At 52.2% G+C, this 25,852-nt stretch overlaps 1 protein-coding gene across 1 annotated transcript in view; it reads right to left on the bottom strand.

Annotated features, from left to right (window-relative positions):
- TTLL11 (tubulin tyrosine ligase like 11) overlaps window positions 1–25,852 on the bottom strand; it is a 203,158-nt gene that overhangs the window by 129,951 nt on the left and 47,355 nt on the right. Inside the window, exon 3 of the mRNA XM_056138582.1 lies at window positions 21,561–21,694. Coding sequence (XP_055994557.1) covers window positions 21,561–21,694 — 134 coding nt within the window. The remainder of the gene's footprint in view (window positions 1–21,560; window positions 21,695–25,852) is intronic.

Below are 25,852 nucleotides of genomic sequence, written 5' to 3'. Positions count from 1 at the left end.
CAGGACACAAGTCAGCACACAAACACAAGACGAGGGTCTGGAGAGTGGGCACAGGAGGACAAATCCCCCAAGTCAGGGACACAGCGCCTAGCGAAGGATGAGAGGAGCCATCGCTGCAGACGCTGACCCATCCAAGGAGCAGGTGGGTCGCTCAGGAGAGAGGCGCCTGGATGGTCTCGGAGGTTCTTTCCAAACTGAAGACTGACTCGTCCTTCGGCCCGACTTCCTCAGCCTGGCTCTGAGGAAGGCTCTGACCTGCAGTGTGACCTCCTGCTCTGAGGAGGCTGCCATCCTCCCGCACACACCGAAGGGGGCCACCTGCTGGGGGTCCCTGGGTTCTCTGCCCATCTGGCTCTGACGCCCCAATGGTGCACTTGGGCTGGGGAGCAAGCTGGGACTCGGGCAGGACGTCATGGCCATGACGTGGACAGGCCTCCATGGGAGACGAGGCACTAGAGCGGCCAAACAACACTTGTCCTGCTGAAGGAGGCAAGAGGAGATGCCGCTGCTCCCCACAGCCCTGTGGAGCAGGGATGGGGTCTCAGGGAGGCAGGCACAGTCATCGATGGGCAGGGGCCGAGGTCTCAGGGAAGTGGGCACTGCCATCCCTGGGAAAGGTTCCAAAGTGTCTGGGCATCACAGTGGGAAAGTTCTGGCAGGGAAGGTGGCTGGTGGATCCGGCTGTCCTTCGGCCTGAAGGGGCCTTCCTGAAGGGCAGTTAGCCAGAAAGCAGTGGCCTGGCCCCAGGGCACATGTGCAAGAAGGGCAAGGCGTATGTAGAGCTAACCTGGAACTGGACCCCACGTCACAGGGAAAGAAGAAGAATTTTCTGGGGCTGAAGCAATAGCACAGCGGTTAGGGCGTCTGCCTTGCACGTGGCCGACGCGGGTTCAATTCCCAGCATCCCATATGGTCCCCTGAGCACCGCCAGGAGTGATGCCTGAGTGCAGAGCCAGGAGTAACCCCTGAGCATCACCAGGTGTGACCCCCTCAAAAAAATAATCTGCTCACAGGACCCTTCTTCACGGGAAAGGGAGGAATCGAGATGTATGGGCGTACGCCTGGCAGATGCCGCCTCCGTCAAATGGTGGGAAACCACAGCGGCAGTGAAATATCGACCCAGGTCCCCAGAACAGCACGTCTCTGTGCTCACCTACCGATGACAGCACAACTCCTGAACCCTACTCCCCGCCAGCCCACCCACCACAGACAAACCCAGGACATGGACAGTCTGCCAAAGAGCCCGTCCATGGTGCCAAGGTCCACTGAGACACTCCTCCAAGGGGAAGGTGACAGCTGACACAGAGCACAGCTTAGGACTCGTCACACTGCATGTCACCTGAGCACGCCACGACCAGGGTCTGAAGGTATGTCAGGCACGCAGGATGCCCTGCACCGGGGTCCACTTCACCATCCTGACCCTGACACCGTGGTCACAGGAGGAAACAGTTCTTTCCTCGGGAAGGGCTACCGGAAGCCCTGAGGAGTCAAAGGGCGTCTCTCTCTCTCTCTCTCTCTCTCTCTCTCCCCCCCCTCTCTCTCTCTCTCACACACACACACACACACACACACACACACACACACACACACGGCGCTTCCTCTTGAGCTCTTGAGGGCAGGGTCAGAAAGCACAAATGGAGTGACATGTCTGGGGGACGGGGGAGTGGGTGGTTTGGAGAAGAGTCTCTGCACCCTTCCCTGCTGCTTCAGTACATCTGAAGTCGCAGCAGAGCACAGAGCGAGCGGAAAACGGCAAAGGTCCGAGAGGCCGAGAAATGCTGTGTCCAGTTCTGTTCGAGCTGAACCATCCCTCCCCTCCTCCTTGAACCTTCTAGAGAAAAATGTTGGGGCTCCTTTCAGGAGGAGGGTGGGGGGAGCAAGGGGCATGTGTTTCGCGAGAGAAAAGGGTGGGAAGAGAATTTCATGAACGAGGCCAGAGAATGCGGGGACATCGCCCCCCCTCGCCCCCAGCCCCTGGCCTGCACCTTGCAGGGGAGTCAGCCCCTCCCCCCCGCCCGTTCGTTAGGGAGCCTGCAAGACAGTGATGCGGAAAAGAGGTCGGACAGGAAACGGAATGGGAGCAATTTCTTCATCTCTTTGGCGACGAGGCAAAAAATAAAAAAAGGTGCAGGTGGAGCAATTTTCGTCATTTTCCCCCTGGAAAAAGGCTCAGAAGTGAAGATGGGCTTAAGCCTTCTCTGGCAGCAAATCGGACTGCTCAGCTCCAGCAAGGACGGCAACGCCTTCAAGGGTCTGTGCCCAGTGGAGTGGAAGGGTGAGAATCAAAGGGCAGGGGCTGACTTTCCCCGTTCCTGGGGAAGCAGGCTTCTCGTCTGACCTTTAAAACGGTCTCCCCAGAAAAAGGTTTACATCTTTCACGGTTTCTCTTTACATACCCTGCCGGAGAGTGGAGGAGCTCCTTCAAACAGTGCTCACACTGTCTCACTCATCACCCAACCCTGCGTCAGAACCCATTGGTGCTCTTGAGTAGCAGAGATTAAGACTTGGCACTTACAACACTGAACGGGAGCCTGATAGGCAGAACAGCAGGTCGGGGGCTTGCCCTGCACGCGGCCAGCCCGGGGTTTGACCCCCAGTATTCCCTCTGGCCCCCTGAGCCCACCTATGTGATCCCCGAGCACAGAGCTGGGAGTGAGCCCTGAGCACCGCTGGGTGTGACCCAAAGACAAAAGCCCCCCCGACCCCCAAATTAAAACACTAAATGTATGTAAGGCCACTTTGGAGCTTAGAAAAACAAAGCCAAGGCCAGAGCGATAGTACAGCGGGGAGGGCATTTGCCTGGCACGCAGCCAACCCAGGTTCGATCCCCAGCATCCCATAAGGTCCCCCAAGCACCGCCAGGAGCAGGCCCTGAGTATCACTGGGTGTGACCCAAAAAGCAAAATAAATAAATAAATAAGATTAAAAAAAAGAAAGAAAAAAGAAAAAGAAAACCAAGGAGCTTCTATCCTTAAAGATCTTTCTGCGGTGCCATCTTGGTTGGGGGGGGGTGGACACGGCAGGGGTGTGGCGAGCCAAACTGGGATGGCACGCCGTCCAAGAAAAGTCTTGGCTCTGCTCTTCTCTGCCATGATCGATCGTCAAATAACGAGCTCATTCGCCTCCAGATTAGATTTTTATTAAAAATTAAAATAAGTCCAGTTCCCCATTTCCATTAAGCCCGAAGCACCCAGAATACTTCTGTCCGAGCGCTCTGAGCGCCGGTTGAGATTCCCGTCTGGACCCAAACCCCTCGTCAGTCCTTCAGTCGTTCGCTCCACACGCAGGCGTGAGAGCCCTCTCCCCCCAGCCCCCCCAGCCCCCCACCCCGATCTGTGCTCAGGAAGGCAGGAGACAGAGACGAATGTGACCGCGACCCCGGGGCTCCCAGCTGGGGCAGGAACCAGAGGGAAGGGAGCAGGAAATCCAGTGAGCACTGCAGCGTGGGGGTAAACTGAGGCTTGGAGCAATTCGGTGACTTACCCAAGGACCACACTTAGAAAGGAAGGCCGCTGGCCGAGGTCGAGACTGATCCCAGGTGCGCCTCGCTTGCCCTCAGCCATGGTTGGGGGCTCCATGATAGAACTGGGGTAGGGGGCAGTGTCTGGGGCTGGGGCTCTAAGGCACTGTCCATGATGCAGCCCAGGGTAGAAAGAGAGGGGCTTCAAGAAGGGGCTCCTGGGCAGTCCAGACAGACTTTGGGGCTCGCCCTCAGGATAAGGGCCCAGCGCTGAGACTTACAAACGTGGGCAGGTTCCTGCTGGGCTTATTTCAGCGGGGGGGGGAGTGCCGACTGGGGTGATGTTGTTTTGTTAAAATAAAAGTTGCTGGGGCTGGAGCAATAGCACAGCGGGTAGGGCGTTTGCCTTGCACGTAGCCAAACCAGGTTCAATTCCCAGCATCCCATAGCACCACTAGGAGTGATTCCTGAGTGCAGAGCCAGGAGTGACCCCTGTGCATCGCCGGGTATGACCCAAAAAGCAAAAATAAATAAATAAATAAATAAATAAAATTAAAAAAAAAAACTAACACAATGTTATGTACCTCAGTCGAGTCCCAATAAGGGTGTGGGGGTGAGGGTATGGCGGGTGAGAGCAGGAGCTGGGGCAGAACCAAGGTTCCGCAACTTGGGCCCAGCCTCTCGCTGCGCAGCTTCTGGGGTGTTCTCCGCCTCCCCGCCTTCCCCGCTCACGCTCACAGGCTTCTGCACAGTCCCGGGTTGGACGCTCTCAGCCTTCACCCGTCTTGGTCCTCTCCCTTGTCTGGCTTTGGTTTGCTGGTTTTGTTATTTTTTTTTATTATTTTTATTTTAATGGATCACTGTGGGTTGGAGCAATAGCACAGCAGTAGGGTGTTTGCCTTGCGGCGTGCCCAGCCCGGCCGAGCTGGGTTCAATTCCTCCACCCCTCTCGGAGAGCCCAGCAAGCTACCAAGAGTATCTTACCCGTATGGCAAAGCCTGGCAAGCTCCCTGTGACGTATTCGATATGCCAAACACAGTAACAAGTCTCACAATCTCACAATGGAGACGTTACTGGGCCCGCTCGAGCAAATCAATGAGCAACAGGAGGACAGTGCTACGGACAGTGCTACAGTTGTTGTTGTTGTTGTTGTTGGTTTTCTGGACCACATCCGGTGGTGCTCAGGGCTGACTCCTGGCTTGTGATCTGGGATCACTCCTGGTGGGGCTTAAGGGACCATATGGGAGTGCCAGGGATCGAACCCAGGCTGGCCGTTCTCTCTCCGGCCCTTCTACCCTGTCTGCTAAAGCAGCAAGCACCAGGGAGGTTCAGGGGACATGGGCAGGGCCGGAGAGATGTGGGGACAGACTCTGCAGAGAGAGGAGGGGAAGGACTGCGTGAGGGGACCCATGGACGGACGCCCTCCGGCACCGGAGGAAGGACAGGGCCAGTTCCCAACACTCCCGTCCGCAACTCTGAGCAGGGGAATCTGGAGGAATCTGAGCCCACAGGGGGAGGCAGCGAGCCCCTGGGATTGATTCCCAGCCTCTGCCACCCGCCCTGGAAGCTGGAGAGACTGAGGAGAACAGAGGTCAGACATGGAAAAAAAAAAGCAGCTGGCCGCCAGCGGGGTGCCCTGGGCTGGCCGGAAGGGCTCCCTGAAGTGCTGGACTCCACTGTCCGGAGCTGCTGATGCCATCGTCCCTCTCTCTGGGAAACACATGGTGCTGCATCCTGTTTGGAGGCAGGAGGTGACGCTCTATTTTGGGCAACAAAGGAGATGAAACTTGAAGCAGATGGGAGGTGAGGCCCGACGCCCACTGAGGCCGCGGTGACTCAGCGGCCCACTGTGACAGCTGGAGTCTCACTCTTCAGCCTTCAGCCTTTTCCTTGTGCCACCCCGCCCCAACCTCACTCCCCCCGAACCCCAAATCCCCGGGAGCAGTGGTGAATAAGCAGAAGGCACTCTGGCCTCCCCTGCTGGCCACCGCTGCTCCATGAGTTTGGGAGGCGGTGATGGGGCAAAGGAAGCAACTGGACCATCACGGCCGGAGGTCAGCAGAGGAGCCCCTGGAGGCCTCACTTTGGTCCCTCTGGGCCCGTGCCCTGTACTGCCGTGTGAGTCATGCGGATACCCTCGGCCAGGGAGACGCTCACTTTGGACGGCCAAGCCCATGCAGAGAGACAAAAGCCCCTTCCAGGGCCAGAGTGATGATAGCACAGTGGGTCGGGCTTGCACGACCTTGTACGCGGCCGAGCCGGGTTCAATCCCCAGCATCCCGTAAGGTCCCCCGAGCAGAGCCAGGAGTGATTCCTGCGTGCAGAGCCAGGAGTCACCCTTGAGCATCGCTGGGTGTGACCCCAAAAGCCAAAAGAAAAAAAGCCCCTTCAATCTTCGCCTCCACCGGTGGATTCACACGTGGGTTCCACGCGAGGGCTCGAGCCGCTGTCGTGGGACCAGGCTTCTTGCTCAAGGCAATGCAGCCACCGAGTCACCCGCTACCTCGGGGGAGCCCAGAGCAGGATCATTAAGCCGGGACTCCCCACCAGGGATGCAAGAAGCCGAGCGCCATGGAGACCGGCAGGGCTGCCCCTCTGGGGCGGGCTGTGGAGGCACTGCAGGGACAGCAGGGACAGGGGCACGGAGGAAGGTCTCCGCACCATGGGCCAGCTATAGGGCGGGGAGAAGGCACAGGGGCAGAGGGGCACGGCCGGGGGCACGGGAAGGAAGGAGCTGGGGGGCTGGGGACGCATCTTGGCACCAGGGGAAGAGTTCAAACTTCATCTCGTGGTGAGCCGACAGGGCAGCGCACTGTCCCCAGCCAGCCATGCGAGTGACCGAGTGCTGGGTCAGCAGGGGAGCTGACCAGGGCTCCCCAATCCCACTGGTGAATCGGGTCCCCGCTTCTACTCTGACCCACTTTTTTTGGGGGGGCACACCCAGCAATGCTCAGGGTTTAATCCTGGCTCTGCACTCAGGAACCAGTCCTGGCGGTGCAGGGGACCATACGGGATGCCAGGGATTGAACCCAGGTTGGCCGCGTGCAAGGCAAATGCCCTACCGCTGTGCTACTGCTCCAGTCCCTCTCACTCACTTATAACACCCCCACAAATTCTGGGTGCCCAGACCCCACGGGGAACATTGCTCCCGGGAGAATGTGCCAATGACACGCCGTATTCCAGCTGGAGGAGCTGACTGGGGGGAAAAGCTAACTCAGGACAGGAGCTGAGAGGGGGCAGGAAGAACCAACAGGGGCTGGCGGCTCCCTCCAAAACACCGCAGGGGGCTGTGGTGCAGGGTTTGGGCTTTATTGGCGAGGGGGGGGGTCTGGGAGGGGGGGAAGAAAAAAATTCTTCCACTGTGCAATACAAACTCCCTCCCCATAATAAACACTGTTTTGATAACAAAACTGTACTTTTCTCAAATACCCAGATGGAGGACCATATGCAAAATAAACGCCGAGGAATTTTTTTACCGGCCATCTGCTAAAATTGGAAAGAAAGTTGGCCTCCTCCTCCTCCTCCGTTTCCATGGAGAAACCCCCCACACCCTCCCCCCATCCATTGCGTGCCCCCTACCTAGCGCCACCTGCCGAGCGCACGAGGGCAGCGCACCAAGAGTGGGAGAACACTCCCCCCTCCCTCCCTCAGGATTAATGGGATCCTAATTAACTAGTGAGAAGCAAAATACCTCCGAGTGTCAGGTTCTAGGGCGTTTCTCGACTTCTCACACCTCCTCCAGCTGCCGCGAAGAGCCAAACGCTGGCGCCACCCCACCAGCCCACACTCGAGACCCCCGACAGAACACGGTTTGCACTCAGCATCAGTAAACAAGCGCACGCATCCCTTCTGAGAGTGTCACCTTGGACACACCAGCCAGCAGAGAAGCAGGGCACCCCCCACCTGTGGTCCCCCGCGGAGGGAGATGTGTCCCAGGAGGGCAGGCGGGCGCCAGAGTGTCCTGGCTGGGGGTGGGTGGGTGGGGCGTGGGTTGAAACCAGCCCATGAGGGTAGATTTCATGGGAGTGAGGGAAAACTGTATGGGAAAAGAGACTGACCGTTGCTCATGGAACTGATGCAGAAGAGGGGCTGGGAGGAGCAGGGGCTGGCCTACGGGCCCTTCCGGAAGAAGAGGTGATGCCGAGGATGAGGGCGGGGGTACTAGGGAACAACTGAGCTGGGGTGGGGGGGGGCCAGTCTCGCTCTGCATGGGCAGAGAGCAGGCGTGCTCCAAAGAGATAGATCTTGATGTCAGGAAACTCCCCAGTTCTGAGGGCTCCGGGCCTTGACCCAACCAGCTTGGCGCTTGGGCGGGAAGAGATGGGAGCGGCCACGGGAGCCCCTTCCCCTGGGAGCCAGGAGGAGAAATCTGTGGCTGGCCGTAGAAGGCCCACGGGTTAGCAGCCAGAGCTCACCCTGTTCCCCCCCCCCCCCCCCCCCCCCGCACACACTCTCCCCAAGACTTCCTGCATCGAAATCCCTCCAGGCTTATTACTAAAATATCAGAAATCCAAAATCGCGCGGCCGCTATAGCAGCCATGCAACATCATATGCCCTTCATAATCAGCAACAGAAAACAAATTATCTAATGATGTCTTTTTGGCAGGTCTGATTGTTGGGGGAAATTCCACGTAATAATGGTGGGTCTTTTGTCGTAATATTGAATGTGATCAAAGTAGAGAGAGAGAGAGAGTAAAGTGGAAATCTTCTGCCACACAGGCAGGGGGAGGGATGGGAGGGGAGTATACTGGGGTTCTTGGCAGTGGAAAATGTGCACTGGTGATGGGATGGGTGTTTGATCATTGTATGACCTAAACTTAAACTGAAAGCTTTGTGGCTGTTCTCACGGTAACTCAATAAATAAAAAATTTAAAAAAAGACTTCCTGTGTCTCTAGCAACTTCCTTTTTTGGCAAAGAGCACTCCCCACTCCAGCCCTGGAGCCCCTCAGCACCTACACACACACACACACACACACACACACACACACACACACACACACATACACACCAGATTCCTGAGAGAGTCCCTGCTTTTCCCCTCTTCCCCTCTCCCATCTGTCTCCTAGCGTGATGGATTCCACCTTCTGAGTATTCCTCCATCTGGGCCCGGCCTGACAGCACAGTAGGTCGGGCGTTTGCCTTGCAAGCAGTCAGCCAGCCCCCCTTCTGTTCCCCCAAGCACACCAGGAGCAGTTCCCGAGTGCAGAGCCAGCAGGAAGTCCTTCTCCCCTCCGCCTGCTAGTCAACCTGCTCCTTCCAAGCCACTTCTCATTCCCAAACGCCAGACTACTCCGTGCCTGTGAGAAGCAAAATACCTCCCCCGAGTGTCAGGTTTTAGGGTGAGCACAAACCTTCGTTCCAGCCGGGCCTGGACTGCAAAGCTCTGAACACTCCTCTTTGGCTCACCAGCCACATCAACTTCTTCCAAAATAGCGTCAGCAATCTCAATCTCTCTCTCTCTCCTGCCTCTCCCCCCCCCCACGCGATGTCCCTCAGTTGGCTACATTGCCCGCTCTCACCCTCCTGCCACCGGTGAAGTTTTACTCCTCTCTGGACTGTTTCACTCCCTCGACACACACCTTTTCACAAATATGTCACACACAAGATAAAAATTAGAACCTGGGAGCTGGAGCACCAGCACAGCGGGTAGGGCGTTTGCCTTACATGCGGCCAACCCAGGTTTGATTCCCAGCATCCCGTATGGTCCCCCAAGCACCACCAGGAGTAATTCCTGAGTGCATGAGCCAGGAATAACTTCTTTGCATCGCTGGGTGTGTCCCCAAAAGAAAAAAAAAATAGACCCTGGATTCAGTCTTCCAAGCTCTGCTGCTACGGCAAAAGACCTTAACCTCCTGCGCCATTGTTCTCTCCTGAGAATAATAGAATCCTATGGGGGTTGCTGAGAGGCTGGGAATTACCTGGGTGAAAATTCTCCATCAAGGTTACTGGTTTGTTACTTATTCCGATCCTTCGCTCGGAGAAGTTCCACTTCTAGACAAGGAGTAGTAGCAGAAAATGGGTTTATTCTCCCTCCCCAAACAACTCACAGTTACAATGCGGTAGATTCCTAGACAGGGGACATCAAGAAGCAAAGGACAGATGGGGGATCAAAGGACATGAGCCCTCTAGTTATCCATTTCACTGCTGAGAGAGAGCGAGAGCAAGAGTGAGTGAGCGAGCAAGAGATAGAGAGAGGGAGAGAGATAGAGAGAGAGAGAGACAAAGATTCCAGTTCGATAGACTCCCCAGACTGAGACTGAATGGAGTCAGAGGAAAGGGTCTGAGCTATCAGGACACTGAGTACCAGAGAGGAGACCTCGTCTGAAGAGAGAACTCCAGAGAGACACAGAAGGCTCAGCTTGTGTATGTGGCTGAGTACAGATGGAGGATGCACGTGAGAAACCTATGGCCAAGGGGGGAAGCACCCCAAAATTAGAAGTACTGGTGCCTGGCACCCACACAGAAATGGGTATAGTGTTTGTTACACCATGAAGAGCACCAGGACTCATGGGCCAGGACACTGCATACATAAATGATTCTTGCCTTGGTGAGTGGGAGGGAGGGGGAACCCTTCCTCATTGGGGCCATGGTTGGGGGGACACTGATACCAATGGTGGCTTTGGAGTTAGCACATTGAGTGCCCGAATTTCTCATCAACAGCTTTGTAAATCATAAAATAAGAGGACTCTGGCCTAAGGCGCTGGCTTGATGTATTAAGGCATGAGTCAGCCTAAGCACTGCTCCAGTTCTGCCCAAAAAACTTTAGCAATAAGCATCAGATCTCTTTCCAAGAACCTTAACTGCCTCCTAGGACAAAGTTCAAGAATATTTATGGAATTGAAACAAAATATCCAATATCCAAGTAAGATAAGGTTCACTGTGTCTATCATCCAGCTAAAAAAATGACCTGGCCTGAATAAAATCCAAGAGTAGGGAAAGTGGAACCATCATGAAGAGAACAATCAGTCAAATTCAACCCAGAACGGAGAGGATTAGAACCAACAGTCGTAGGAAGACAGTTTGGAAAGCGCCTTTCAGATGTTCAAAAAGCCAAGATATGCAAAATATTTTAAAACCCAAATCTAGCATCTAGAAATATGTGGAATAGAAACTAAATCAAACATCAGAATGAGATTAGACTCTAAAAAAGAAGAAATAAAAAACAAATGACTATGAAGACAAAAATAACTCCAAAATCAGAATGCTTTTCCAAAATGACCAAAGCACCTGTGAACTGCTGCCAATTTTCAGATGACATAATATGTGTGGTTATGGGATATTCCAAATGAGAAGAGGGAGGGACAAAAAAATTGGAAGAAATAATGAAATAATATTTTCCAAATGTTATGAGTTATAAAATCTACAAATCCCAAAACTCAATGAACACTAAAAAGTTGTCCAGAAGACATCATACACAAATGATTCAATGCAAATGAAAAAAAAATATTAAAAATTAGTCAGATAAAAAGGGCATGTTATACACAGAAGATCAGACAGATATAAGGACGAAATAGACTTCTTGTCAGGAACGAACACAAATAAGAAACCAGAGAAGCAACCCAAAAGTACTGAAAGAAAAATAATGCAACCTAAAATTTTATACTTCCTGAATGTATATTTCAAAAATAAAGAAAGGGATCAAAGAGATCGATCAGGTATTAAGCATTTGCCTTACACATGACCAACCTGAGTTCAATCCCTGGTACCCCACATCGTCTCCTGAGCACTTCCAGGAGTGATCTTTACCACAGAGCCTGGAGTAAGCCTTGAGCACAGCTGGATGTAGTTCAAGTCTCTCAACGCCCCCCCCCCCCACCAAGAAAATAAATCCCACAAAAGACAAAATTTAGAAAAACAAATACTGAATAAATTATTCACCAAAAACAACCATTAATGAGACATGCTAATCTAAAGATGGTCCTTTTACGCAAAGGACAATGACAAGGAGCAGAAATGCAAAGCCAGACAAAGGGACAAAGGAAAATGGATATGGTCGCTTCGTCAGAACACACGTGCTTTCTCCCCCTGTTACTTAAATATTTCCAAGATGGCCCTCCCGTTGATCATCGATTTGCTCGAGCGGGCCCAGTAACGTCTCCATTGGAGACTTTGTTGTTACTGTGTCTGGCATATCAAATACTCTCGGTAGCTTGCCGGGCTCTCCGAGAGGGTGGAAGAATCGAACTCGGGTCGGCCATGTTGGCCGCTTGTAAGGCGAATGCCCTACCCGCTGTGCTATCGCACTGCTATATAACAATAATAATACAGGATTTTTAATCTAGCAGTAAAATATATGAAAGTAACAGCATAAAGCCCAGGAGTGAAAAATCAAAGTCTGCTATAATCAAAGTGGCATATTACCACTTAAAAGCAAATGGAGATTAGCTAAATATATTACATATATGTGTACATATATATAAACCTTAAAGGAGTCACTTTTTAAAAATATAGCTGGGGATGGGAATGATAGTACAGCAGGTAAGGCATTTTCCTCGCACACAGCTGACCTGAGTTCCATCCCCAGCATCCCATATGGTCCCCTGAACACTGCCAGGAGTAATTCCCGAGTGCGGAGTCAGGAGTAACCCCTGAACACCGCCAGGTGTGATCCAAAAAGCAAAAAAATAAAAATAAAAAGTATATAGCTATTAGTCTAACAAAGGACATCAATCAACTTGTTAACATTCTCCCCAGGACTGATGAGGGGGAAAAAACATATTATTATGCCATGAGTGAGAGATAGCATTACTGAAGATATTAATTCTGATTAAAAGGATTACAGGTAATGAACAACTTTATTCCAGTATAGGTATATACTTAGTAAAAAGGACAAATTACTTGAGAGATTAAAAACTTCTAAAGCTGATTCAAGAAGAAATGACTGTATGAATAGTCACTCCACAGACTATATATAGCTCCTGCTGGCAGGGAGGCGGCCACAGCTGCAGGTTCTCTTAACATCAGGTACTTCCTCAGAAGGTCACGGCATGTCTTTGGGGATGTTATCACCAAGAATGCTCAACCTGAGCCCAGTAATGAGGGAAGACTTCGGCAAAACCCAATGGGTAGATATTCTAAAAAGAAACACTGGATGGTGCTCTTCAAAGGAGCCGAGATAGTAAAAGATGAAGCTGGAAGAGTCAGGAGGAGATGAAGGGGAAATAAAAAGTAGACTCAGTGAAGGGACATGCAGTGAGATCTGGCATCAGAGAAAGGACGTTAATCGGAAGACAGGAGAGGGGGGAGACGGCTGAGCGTGTGGAGAGCATGCTTTGCATGTGGAGGCTGAGGGTTCGGTCTCCACACGATACGTTTCCCTCTCCCACATTACTGCCCGGAGTAGCCTCAGGGTCCAGAGCTAGGAGAAGCCCCTGAGCACTGTCAGGAGCACCAGCAGTGGCCCACAACCTCCCAGGGAACTGACCTGAACTCTAGACTCAACGATGTAAACAAAAAGCAGGGTTTTTGTTTTGTTTTGTTTTGTTTTTGCTTTTTAGGTCACACACCTGGCAATGCACAGGGGTTCCTCCTGGCTCTGCACTCAGGAATTACTCCTGGCAGTGCTTGGGGACCATGCGGGATGCTGGGAATCGAACCCGAGTCAGTTGCGTGAAAGGCCCTACCATTATACTATTGCTCCAGCCCCGCAAAAAGCAGTTTTAAAAGAGATGCAATTATGAGGTCTAAAGACAAGATAAAAGAAAACACTAAAAAGATTAATCCAGACACATGGATAAATAGAAGAGAAATTGAAAGATGGCATACTCGGATCCTACGGGGTTGATGATTACACTAAATGTGAATGGGTTAAGCAGACCAATTAAAAATGATTGTCAAATTAGATAAGTGACACAGTAATAACAGACTGACAGCAAGAAGATTGAAAATGCAGGTTGGGGCGCCGTGCAATCCCTGAAGGAGAAGCGTGTTTGTCCCTCCACCTTTATCCCCCTGGTGACAGCATGGTAGTCACCATCTTTCAGGACTTAATGGGCAGCCAGGTATGAGATGCAGTGACGAGGCACGCGGGGCCTCATGGGATGGGGGTTGGAACCGGCCTTGCTCCCCGCCCTGACAAGGCCCCGAGTTGCCGCCCATGAATGCCTCCTCCAGCTCCTGAATGACCATGATCCCAGAGACACACAAACCAACCTCAGAACCCAGCGGCTTTTGGCAGAAATCCCTCCAGACTTATTACTAAAATATCAGAAATCCAAAATCACGTGGCCGCGCGACATCATATGCTCTTCATAATCATCAATAGAAAACAAATTATCTAATGAGGTCTGATTGTTGGGGGAAATTCCACATAATAATGGTGGGTCTTTTGTCAAGACCAATTTGTCAAGATCAATTTTGTAATATTGAATATGACCAACGTAGAGAGAGAGTAAAGTGGAAATCTGCCACACAGGCAGGGGGAGGGGTGGAAGAGGGGGTATACTGGGATTCTTGGTGGTGGAAAATGTGCACTGGTGAAGGGATGGGCGTTTGATCATTGTATGACTGACCGAAACTTAAACTGAAAAGCTTTGTGGCTGTTCTCACAGTGATTCAATAAATAAAAAAAACTTTAAAGAAAGGAAGAAAGAAAGAAAGAAAGAGAGAAAGAAAGAAAGAAAGGAAATGCAGGTAGGACTCCAGATGGAATGCCAGCGACCAAGAGCCTCCACAAGCAAGGCGCAGGTATGCAGGTTCCAGGACTTAAGTCTCCAGACCACACAGCAGCAGAGAAGTCGGGCTGTCCCTCCTCGGCTCCCTACCGCCTGGCACCCTGGCTGTCAGGCCCACAATCTGCCTCCATTTTAGCACACCAACAGCCCTGGCCCAGACTCCTGACTGAATCCCAAAATGGATTAGCACCCTACAGAGATGTCTCTGGAACCCAAACGCTTACGATCTTAGAATTCCAGAAGCATGTGGCCGCTTTTGTGGCTGCACGACCTCTCATGACATTCAACGTGAGCAATGGGAAATAAATGATCTAGCATCTGCCCCTGGCAGGCAGACTTGAACGGTGGTGGGAAAATTCAAGCAAAATATAATGCCCAAAAGTAGAGAAGAGAGAGCATTAGGGAAATTGTCTGCCATAGAGGCAGGGTGAGGACTGGGATGCAGGGGGCAGGGGATACTGGGGACATTGGTGGTGGAAAATATGCACTGGTGGAGGGATGGGTGTTCAATCATTGTATGGCTGAATCTCAAACATGAAAGCTTTGTAACTGTATCTCACGGTGATTCAATAAAAAAAAATGCAGGTAGGCAAAAGTAAAAGTTCTATGAATCTATAAAAGTACCTATAAAGATATGATATATAATAAATATAAAATACATATTGAATACATTATATAATGAATAATAAAGGTAAAGGTAAAAGGTAAAGGCCCTCCCGTTGATCGTCGATTTGCTCGAGCGGGCCCAGTAACGTCTCCATTGGAGACTTTGTTGTTACTGTGTCTGGCATATCGAATACTCTCGGTAGCTTGCCAGGCTCTCCGAGAGGGGCGGAGGAATCGAACTCGGGTCGGCCATGTTGGCCGCTTGTAAGGCGAACGCCCTACCCGCTGTGCTATCGCTCCAGCCCAATGAATAATATATAATAAAATATACATATATATTTTAACTACTACGTCAAGAAACCCGAAGGTCCTATTTTCATATGAGATGGAGTAGACATCAGAACAGGCAAAGTTACCATATAAAGTAGTCAAATCGTGAAGCTGAAACTGAGCTTCAGAATACATGAAGCAAAGACTGACAGAACTAAAAGCAGAAGCAGACAATCCATGGAGAGAATTGGAAATTTCAGTACTCTCTCCCAACAAATGATGTGTGGCATGAGCAGTCGCCAATAGGACCTCATTTGCATTTACAGGATGTTCTTTTGACAGCCCCAGAATACATATCTGGTGGTGCTGCCGCAGTTCTGGGGAGCCCCTTCTCTGCAGAGCAGATACCACACTTTCTTACAATATGGGGATCTCACCCAGTGATGTGAGATGTGAGCGTGTACGGTAAATGTGTACATCAGCACTGTAAACTTTAACGCTATTGTAACCATGCTACCTAAACTATAGCAATAAATACCATTTACAATAGCATGAGATGAAAGTTCTTGGGAACGTAAAAGTAAAGAAAAAAGAAAGGGAGCTGGAGTGATAGCACAGAGGGTAGGGCGTTTGCCTTGCACACGGCTGACCTGGGTTCGATTCCCAGCATCCCATATGGTCCCCCGTGCAGAGCCAGGAGTTAACCCCTGTGTATCACTGAGTATGACCCAAAAAGAAAAAAAAACAGGAAAAAAGAAATAAATCAGCAAAAGGAAAATACTTAGGGGTGAATCTAACAAAATGTGCTTAAGACCGAATAAAACGTTGAGACACATTAAGAAGCATACACGCAGATGAAAGTCGTAGACTGACTCGGTGGTTTTAGCATCTCCATTGTCTCCAAATGCAGCAGCTCTCCAGAGCCAAACAGACTGGCCCGCGGAAAAGGACAGGTTGAAGGCAGAACTGACCTGGCAATGTGAAGGACGGGTAAGAGTCCAGGCAATACTCAAGACAAACAAAGTGGGAAGACACTTGCGCTACTTGATTTTTAAGGCCTGCCATTAAGCTACAGTCATAAAGAAAATGTGCAGCATTAACCTAAGAGTGAACACACAGAGTAATGGAACAAAACAGACTCGAGGAACCATCTAGAGTATAGATGGGCAATTGGCTTTCAGCGAGGATGCCAAGGTAATTCTATGGGGGGAAATGACAGTCATTTCAACAAAAGGGTGTGGAAACCACTGGATACCAAATGGGAAAAAAATTAACCTCAACCCTAATCTCAGGCCATATACATAAAACTACCTTGAAAGAAATCACAGACCCAAATGTAAAAGCTAAAAGCTAAATGCAAAAGTTCTAGGGGAAAAAGTTCTAGAGGAAAAAAGTATAAAATCCTCACTAACCTTAGCTGGGGAAAGATGTCTTAAGATACCACACAAGATACTAGAGAGATAGTATAGTGGGTAGGGTGTTTGCCTTGCACATGGCCAACCTGGGTGCAATCCCCAGCATCCCACATGATCCCTTGAGCACCACCAGGAGCAACTCCTGAGTGCAAAGCCGAAAGTAACCCCTGAGCATCATCAGGTGTGGCCCCAAAACAAAACAGACCAAGAAAAGGGTACCACACAAAAAAACACAGACTATCATAGAAAAATTCAAACTGACAGATTCAACTTCACCAAAATTAAAAATGTTTGCTCTTCAAGAGTTAGAAACAAAAATTCAATATTAAAACCAAGAAGTGAGAAGCAACCAAGTATTCACAGTGCATGTACAAATAAATCACAATACATATACCAAACACTTGTACACGAGGTATGTCCAAAACCTACAACTTAAAAATAAAATGTCTGTTACAATGAACAAAGATCGTGACTATCTATATTTACTCCACAAAAGAAGATATCAAACAGCCCACAAGCATTCTCAACGTCTAGGGCCATGGAGACAGCTCCAAGATTAGAGCACACTCTGCACACTGGAACCCTGGGCTTGCTCCCTGGCACCACACGGCCCCCCTAAGCAAAGCCCGGAGTAGCCCCAACACTCCATCAGAGTGGCGAACAAACAGAAGATTCTCAGCACGCACATTCTCAACATCCAGTCACGGTTCATTAAAATCAGGAAGAGGAGCCACACCCATTGGCATCCCGTAAGCTCACCTGTCAGAAGAGATCAAGGAGCTGCAAAAGCTCAGGATACAGTGATCTCCGACTGAAACGTCTGGAGCGCCCATGGGAGAGGGGCAGGTCGAATGCCCTCCTGCTGACGCCCCCATAGCCTCACCCACACCCCCACGGCTGCTGCCTTGCCAACAGCAGGACTCAACCGTCTCATGACCAAGCTTCGCAGACGCCAAACTGCCCCCAATTCCAGGCACACGGGTCTTTTGGCTGAAGACCCTGGGGCTTTCTCGGAGTGGGGGTGGGCAGTCTCCCCCCCACCCTCTGATCCTGACTCCTGGAGGCCCTGGCAGCCACACCCACATCCCACAAACACCTGTTCGCCCACTGCCCAGTGAAAAGTTCTGGAGTTTCAGGTTTGAGGGACTCTGTGACTGAGAACACCAGGCTCAAGGGGACTGGGTACAGAGATGCCCTGCCCATACCCCCCTAGCTCCGAAGACTCAGCGGTCATCCCATAACCCACCTCTGGCTGGCACCAGAAGGGAGAAACATGACTCTCACTATAACCATGCCACCAGACCCACACCAGGCTGTTCCACACGGGACACCCCAGAGGGGGGCAGATGAGACCCCCGTCCCGCCCAAGGGACCCAACCCCAACAGCTGAAAACTTCTACAACTCAGCCGCCACCATGCTCACGGCCGCTCTCCACACGCTCATGCCGAACGTCACTCACAACGTGAGAACGTCGCATCTTTTTTTGGACTGCACGGCTGCGATACTTCAAATCACATACTCTACCCGTATTCCAGGATTACTGCACCGCAGTTGACAGGGCTCAAAGTAGGAGGCAATCAATCTTAGAATGGAAATACACATTTTTTTTTACAGATATATAAAACACACAAGGCTCAACCTTTAACAACATGTTAGTGATCTCTTACAGAAAGGTTTAATGGGCCCTGGGTGAAATACAACAATCTTCACACTCTTTCCTCTAAGGATACTTTTATTCTAGCATTCTCAGCAGATTTTCATAACAAACAATACAAAAATATATTATTTCGGTTCTGCTTCGTGGCAGGGATTGGGGTTTGGGATGGAAACATCCAAAATATGGTGGTGGGAAGGTGTGATGGTGGTGGGATTGGTGTTTGAATATTAAACATCATCAAATATTGTGAACGACTTTACAAAGTAAAAAAAAAAAATAAAGAAAAAAGTTTTGGAGTTTCTGGGGCACACAGTCACATTCACGTCCATGCGACACCTCCAAACTACAATACTGACATCCCGGTAGGAGCACACCAAATTAGATGGGGAAGTAAGGTAGACGCCAACTAAGCTCAATAAACAAAGACAACACGGAAGGCTCAACTAGCAACAACAGCTTAGGAAACCCTCAAACAAGGATTTAAAGTCTCCATGGTGAGAGAGAACCATTTTCACAAATTTTCTTTTACTGAAGGGTTTTTTTTTTTTGATGATTCCATCAGCCATTTAGTTGTAACAAGCGATATAAAATAAATTATTGTGAGCCTGCTAAGGGGGCAGGCTTGGAGAGGTGGTTGGGAAAATGGGTTCATTGGTGGGGGGGAAAGGTCATAGGATTGGGGTGAGATTATTCAATGCCTGCAACAAATGCATCGTGAACAGCAACTTTGTATATGACGGTGTTTAAATAAAGTGGAAAAGTAAATAAATCATGAAGAGCTTACAACTACACACCTACCGGAATGTCAACAGTCCCAAGTGGTGGAAGTAACGTGAACCATGACATTACACACCACACGCCGAGCTAACATGCACTCTGGAAAAACAACTGTCAATCTCTCACAAAGCCCGACCCACAACATACTGTGTGTGTATCCTTGGAGTGCATGATGAGTGTATGCATAATCACGTCTTATGGTACAGAGAGTCCACCCTGCCCCCATTCCTCAAGAGAAAGGAAAACTATGTGTCAGCAAAGTCATGGGAAAGGTTTGTGGACTCTGCCCCCTCTCTTCTCCCCACAGAAACTTAAGACTCTCTGGGATGAGGAAATGCTAAAATGGGCTGTGGGTGTGGTAACTTTTTCCTGGAGAAGCCAGCGGATTACATTCTCTTTACTCTGACTGGGAAGACAGAGAAAAGGAAGGAAGGAAGGGAGGGAGGGAGGGAGGGAGGGAGGGAGGTACGGAGGGAGGGAAGGAAGACAGGATAGGAAGGAAGGAAGGAAGGAAGGGAGGGAGGGAGGGAGGGAGGAAGTCCACCTCGGTGATGTCCAGTCACCTTTTACTTCTCTATCCTACTGAAAAACACACTCCAGGGGTTTTTCCTGTCGTTTTCAGTAGAGATGTGGCCTGTCTATGGGCTCTTCCTCAACTGCACGTGCTCACAGCTCTCCCTCAGAGATACACAAGCTCGAGGCTGGAGTGAGAGCACAGAGGGGAGGGCATTTGCCTTGCACGCGGTCAAGCCGGGTTCGATTCCCAGCATCCCATATGGTCCCCTGAGCACCTCCAGGGGTAATTCCTGAGTGCAGAGCCAGGAGTAACCCCTGAGCACCACCGGGTGTGACTCAAAAAGCCAAATAAATAAATAAATAAATAATAAAATAAAAAGAAGCATCCACTACAAGTGACCTGTGTTTAATGGCTCCTAATTTCATTACCAGTTTTATCATTTAATGTTAAACCCCAGCGCACGGGGAGCGAAGAGACCCCAGCGCCACGGGGCTTAGACCCCAAAGCTAACTCCAGATTTGCGTTCTATTTCTCAAGTCAGTTGTGGGATCTCTCAAAGCTTCAGTTCCCTCCTGCACTGTCACACGGCCGCCTTCACCTGACTGTCGAGGGGAGAGGAGCGCGCGGGGCCTCCTTCCGGCACGGGCAGGGGCAGACCCTGCGCATCCTGGGATGGCCAGTGGCACTAGCCTTTGCTGAATGGGCTCCCGAGGAGTGCTTGGCTGGCCCAGGGTGGGCAGAGGCTCTCAAACAATCCCTGGGAAACTCTGGACAGACTGGAACGAGGGTGGTGAGGGCCAGCACAGCCAGACTGGACAAGCCCGGACACGGCCCTCCCCCGGGATCTGAAACGTGTCCTTTGAAAACGGATTCTGGTGCCTGTACTACAGATCATAATGACCAAAAGGAGAGAGAGATTGAGTGAGAGAGAGAGAGAGAGAGAGAGAGAGAGAGAGAGACAGAGAAGGAGAAGGAGAAGGAGAAGGAGAAGGAGAAAGGGAAGAGGAAGGGAGGGAGAGAGAGAGGAGACAGAGAGAGGGAGGGAGGGGAGAGAAAGATACAGAGAAAGATACAGGGAAATGTGCTGGTGGAGGGACTGGCGTTGGAACATTGTATGATTGAAACCCAACCATGAACAACTTTGTAACTGAGTATCTCACAGTGATTGAATGAAAAAAAAAGGAGGAAAATAAGCCTGATTCTGGAACCAGTCGACAGCAGGTTTCTGCTTCCAAGGACAGCCTGGGACCGCCCCCCGCCCCCAGCCTGGCCTCCCTCCCACATCTGACAGGACCAGCATACCTCTGCCCCCCATCCCCGGCTCCGAGACCCCAGGCCAGCCCCTCACACCCAGACCTACTCTTCTGTGACCTGCCTGTGACCCACCGTGGTTCTGCCAACACATGCCAGCTGCTGTTGGGATGGCCCTCAGTGAAACAAGAGTCCCAGGGACCCCCATCCAACTCCCAGGACACACGACAAGGTCCCAGCGCCCAGGACCTGGGGCTTAGCTCCTTCATCCAGGTCCCAGACTCCCCGTACCCACCACCATGCATACAGCTACCAACACACAGAACTCAGCTCCCACAGCCCAGCACCCAGAACACAGTTTCCACAGCCCAGCACCCAGGACTCAGCTCTTGGTACCCAAGGTCTAGGTTGTGAGTCCCAGGACACAACTCTCAGGGCTCAGCTCCCAGCACTCAGTGCCAGAGACTCAGTACTCAGCACCCAGGACTCAGTTTCCAGCACACAGCACCCAGGACTCAGCTTCCAGCACTCACTGCCAGAAACTCAACACTCAGCACTCAGGAGTCAGTTTCCAGCAGTCAGAACTCAGTTTCCAGCACTCAGTAGCCAGGACTCAATTTCCAGCACACAGGAGCCAGGACACAGCTCTCAGCACACAACACCCAGGACTCAGTTCCCAGCACACAGCACCCAGGAATCAGTTTCTAGCACTCAGCACTTAAGACTCAGCTCCTAGCACTCAGAACCTAGGACTCAACTCCTAGTACTCAGCACCCAGGACTCAGCTCCCGACACTGAACACCCAAGTCTCAGCTCCCAGAACTAAGTTTCCAGCACTCAGCATCCAGGACTCAGCTCCCAGCACCGAGCACGCAGGACTTGGAAGCAGACAGGAGGTAACCCGAAGGCCTAGGGGCCGGAATGCCATCTACCTGAGCAAGAAAGAGCTGGAACTCGTCGGGCAGAATCCAGGAGCGAGGATAGAAGTTGTACTCCTCAGGAAAGAGGCTCTGCATGATCCGCACGGCTCTGCTCAGTGTGATCTTACGCACCATCTCCGTCATGCCTGCAGGGAGAGACGCGTGAGGCTGGAGCCAACGCAGCCCCGGGCCGCCATCCCCAGCCGGAGAGCCCCGCCGCTCTTGAGAACCCAGGGGAAGCTGCGGAACACCCTTCTCTCCTGATAACAGCAAGGCCCGGTCCAAGGGATCATCCCCGTACTCTTCACACGCGGTCAGCGCCCAGAGAGTGAATACAGACTAGCCTGTTTACCCCACACTCAAATCCCAGGGCACAGCTGCGGAGGTAGGACAAAGAGTAGGGCGCTTGCACAGAACTGACCCGGGTTCGATCCCCGGCATCCCATACAGCTCTCTGAGCACCATCAGGAGTGATTTCTGAGCACAGAGCCCTGAGCATTGCCAGGTGTGACCCAAAAAGCGAGAAGAAACATGTTTTTTTTTGTTGTTTTTATCTTTTTTTTAAATAAAACCCAATTTTCTCCTTCATTCAGGACCACCAGCATACTTTGAGTCCAGTTCCATTTTCTACCCTGGAGAATACTAAATAACGGACTCTCAGGGTTCTTACGGAGAAATTTGATGAAGTTGTTTTGTTTTCACCTTCGTGAGTGTTACAGGTACAGAATAGGAAGACAGATGATACCTTTCAGCAGGAGCAGTTCCCTTGAATTAAGAATGACAAGAGTTTAAGAGCATAATTCAATTTCGGGGGAGAGAGGTCCATGGAGCCTGTCCTCGCGCTGACCTGGTCAGACCTCACTGAGTGGCCCAGAGGGGCAGACATGCCTCACTTACAGACATTCTCAAAGATCAGGGGATTTTATTTATTTTTTTTTTACTTGTAACATCCCTGGAGGGAAGAAAACAGAGTCTATGTCTTAACAACTGTTAAGAAACCAGGAAAACAGTATCTTAAATGTTAGCTGGCTTATTTCTTAAGGCAAATATGAAAGAAAAAGGAGGAAATAAAGAGAGGGAAAGAATGAAAGGAAGAAAGGAAGAAAAAAGGGGGAAGGGAGGTAGGAAAGAAAGAAAGGAAGGAGGAAAGAAGGAGGGGGAAGGAAGGAAGAAAGAAAGGAAGGAAGGAAGGAAGGAAGGAAGGAAGGGAGGGAGGGAGGGAGGGAGGGAGGGTAAGGAAGGAAGGGGAGGGAGGGAAGGAGGGAAGGAAGGAGGGAAGGAAGGAGGGAGGAAGGGAGGAGGAAGGAAGGAAGGAAGGAAGGAGGGAAGGGAGGGAAGGGAGGGAGGGAGGGAAGAGGAAGGAAGGAAGGAACGGAGGGAGGGAGGGAAGAGGAAGGAAGGAAAGAAGGAAGGAAGGAAGGAAGGAAGGGAGGGAGGGAGGGACAGAGGGAGGGAGGGAGGGAGGGAGGGAGGAGGAAGGAAGGAAGGAGGGAGGGAGGGAGGGAGGGAGGGAAGGAGGGAAGAAGGGAAGGAGGGAAGAAGGGAAGGAGGGAAGAAGGGAGAAGGAAGGAAGGAAGGAAGGAAGGAAGGAAGGAAGGAAGGGAGGGAGGGAGGGAGGGAGGGAAGGAGGGAAGAAGGGAAGGAGGGAAGAAGGGAAGGAGGGAAGAAGGGAGAAGGAAGGAAGGAAGGAAGGAAGGAAGGAAGGAAGGAAGGAAGGAAGGGAGGGAGGGAGGGGGAGGGAGGGAGGGAGGGAGGGAGGGAGGGAGGGGGGAGGGAGAGAGGGGGAGGGGGGAGGGAGGGAGGGAGAGAGGAGGGAGGGAGGAGGGAGGGAGGAGGGAGGGAGGGAAGAGGAAGGAAGGAAGGAAGGAAGGAAGGAAGGAAGGAAGGAAGGAAGGAAGGATGGACTACAACTGACCACAGCTGGAAAAGGCCAGCCAGTCCCAATTCCATCGCTGACACAAGCCAAGCAGATGGTATAGACAGTTCATTGTTCACGACCACTTGGCACAGTTGAATCCTCACCCGCTCCAGCTGGGCTGAGTGAATGCAGCTTCCCCAAATACCATATCCAAGAAGCCCAGGGCCTGGCCTTCAGGGGGACAAGGGCTTCCCTGGGCATGGTCGGGAGAGTGCTAAACCCAACTGCTGTCGCCAGGAGCTGTCCTGAGTGCAGGGTGTGGAGCTGGATTAAGGAAGAAGGGGTCAGGAGAATTTGAGTGCTGCTCAGCGCCCGGTGCTCTCACCTATGCTAAAGAAAACACGCCAAGACACTCAGCTAGGCTGCTGGGAAGACATCAGAGTCTGGGGGCATCCTGCTGGCTCCTGTCACTGCCCAGCCTCTGCCAAGCAGCATCCGCCATGAGGCAGGCCCACTGGGGCTGGACTCGAAGGCCCAAGGAGAGTCCAGCGGCAGGCCGGCTCTCTGGCCAGCTGGTCAGGCAGCTCCTGGACCCAAGCCTGCCCCTTGGTCAGAAGCTAATTCCAACAGCCAGCTAGAAAAGCACCCGGGGAGTCAAGGCCTGCCGCACCCAGGCTCTGGCCTCGAGCTATAAAGGGGTCCCCCCACCCCGTTTCTGCCTGGGCCTTCCCCTAGCCAAAGGGGAACCCCCAAGCAGTGGACCAGGAGGAGTAGCCCCTCCGACAGAGCAAAAGAACGAGAAGGGCAGAAGTAGGCCTGCCGGGGGCCTCCTGAGGATCCAGCACTGATGCTCCTGGGACCTCCAGCTGGGGCCACCAACCGGTCGCCTCCATCAGCAGAAACCCACACTGGGGTCCTGGTGTGGAACTGGGGTTGTCACAGGTCAGTGGAGAGCTGGCCAAAGCCCCTAGCCTGGCCCTTCCTCAAGTCACGGCCCGCCTCGTCTCTGCTCCGTGGCCAGCTGTTAGCATATCGATCCCATGGCTCCCGGGAGAAGTCAAGGCACCCCCACACAGACACGGGGTTGGGCCTCACAGTAAGAGGTGGACCGAGAGCAGCGGGCGGGCTCCAGGCTGCCCCAGCCTGTTTCCCCAAGTCCCTGGTGCCTGCCTCGGCCTCCCTTCCCTGAGAGACGCAGCTCTCCACTGACCTGTGACGACCCCAGTTCCACATCAGGACCCCAGTGTGGGTTTCTGCTGATGGAGGCGACCGGTTGGTGGCCCCAGCTGGAGGTCCCAGGAGCATCAGTGCTGGATCCTCAGGAGGCCCCCGGCAGGCCTACTTCTGCCCTTCTCGTTCTTTTGCTCTGTTGGAGGGGCTACTCCTCCTGGTCCACTGCTTGGGGGTCCCTCCCAAAGAGCTCTGGGGGTTCATGTGGGACCCCTGGACTCCCCCACACAAAGCCGAGCCCCTGGCCCTCTGAGCTGCGTCCAGCGGGTCCAGCTTCCCCCATTTGGGGGGTTTATTTCAGGGCTCCACCCCAAAGTGCTCCAGGATCATTCCTGGCAGGGCTCGGAGCACCGCCTACGGGGTTCCAAGGATGAGGCATCCTGCAGTGTTGACCCTCATGGTACCTTCTCTGGATCCCACCCATCGGATGGCGAGTTCCGGTGGGGAATAACGGGACCAGCCCCTGATGGGGCAGGTGTGTGTGTGGGGGGGGGCCGATGGCCCGTCCTGGGGGTGCCGGTGGCTGAGTGGGACTGCACTGCTTGCTCCTCCTGGCAGCAAAGGGAAACACGGGGCGGGCAAACTTGCTCCTCTGGAACCAAGGTTCTTCCGCTACCAACGGAACTCCCCCGTGGCCCCCCATACTTCAGTCTGTGTCCTAAAAGCACAGCCCTGGCTTCTGCTCCCTCCCAACTCTCGGCCTCTGTGCGAGGCCTGAGCAACTCACGCCACAGAGTCGCTGTTTTCGGAGGGGGTCCGCCCAGCCCAACGGCAAGTTCTCTTCCATGGCATCGGATTGCTCCTCTGCTAATCAGCGACTCAGGGTAAACGGTGACTGGTGACGAGTCCATGAAATTCCTGACGGCCCAGTCAAAGCAGCCCGGCCGATGGTACAGCACTCGCTCGACACATGGCTGTTCTGGGTCTGATCCCCGGATCCCCATACTCTCCCCTAAGCCCAGCGGAGCGACCCTGAACGCAGAGCCTGGAGCAAGCCCTGAGCACTGTCAGGTGTGGAAGGAAGAAAGGAAGGGAGGGAGGGAGGGAGGGAGGAAGGAAGGAAGGAAGGGCAAAAGGGAGGGAGGGATGGAGGGAGGGAGAAAGGGAGGAAAGGAAGAAGGTAGGAAGGGAAGAAGAAAAAAGGAAGGAAGGAGGGAGGGAGGGACGGAGGGAGGGACAGAGGGAGGGAGGGGGAAGGGAGGGAGGGACGGAGGGA

This window comes from Sorex fumeus, unplaced genomic scaffold, assembly GCF_029834395.1.
Source record: "Sorex fumeus unplaced genomic scaffold, SorFum_2.1 ptg000129l, whole genome shotgun sequence".
Lineage (NCBI taxonomy): Eukaryota > Metazoa > Chordata > Mammalia > Eulipotyphla > Soricidae > Sorex > Sorex fumeus.
Note: the sequence above shows the minus strand (reverse complement) of the source record. Positions and strands in the feature narration are given on the sequence as shown.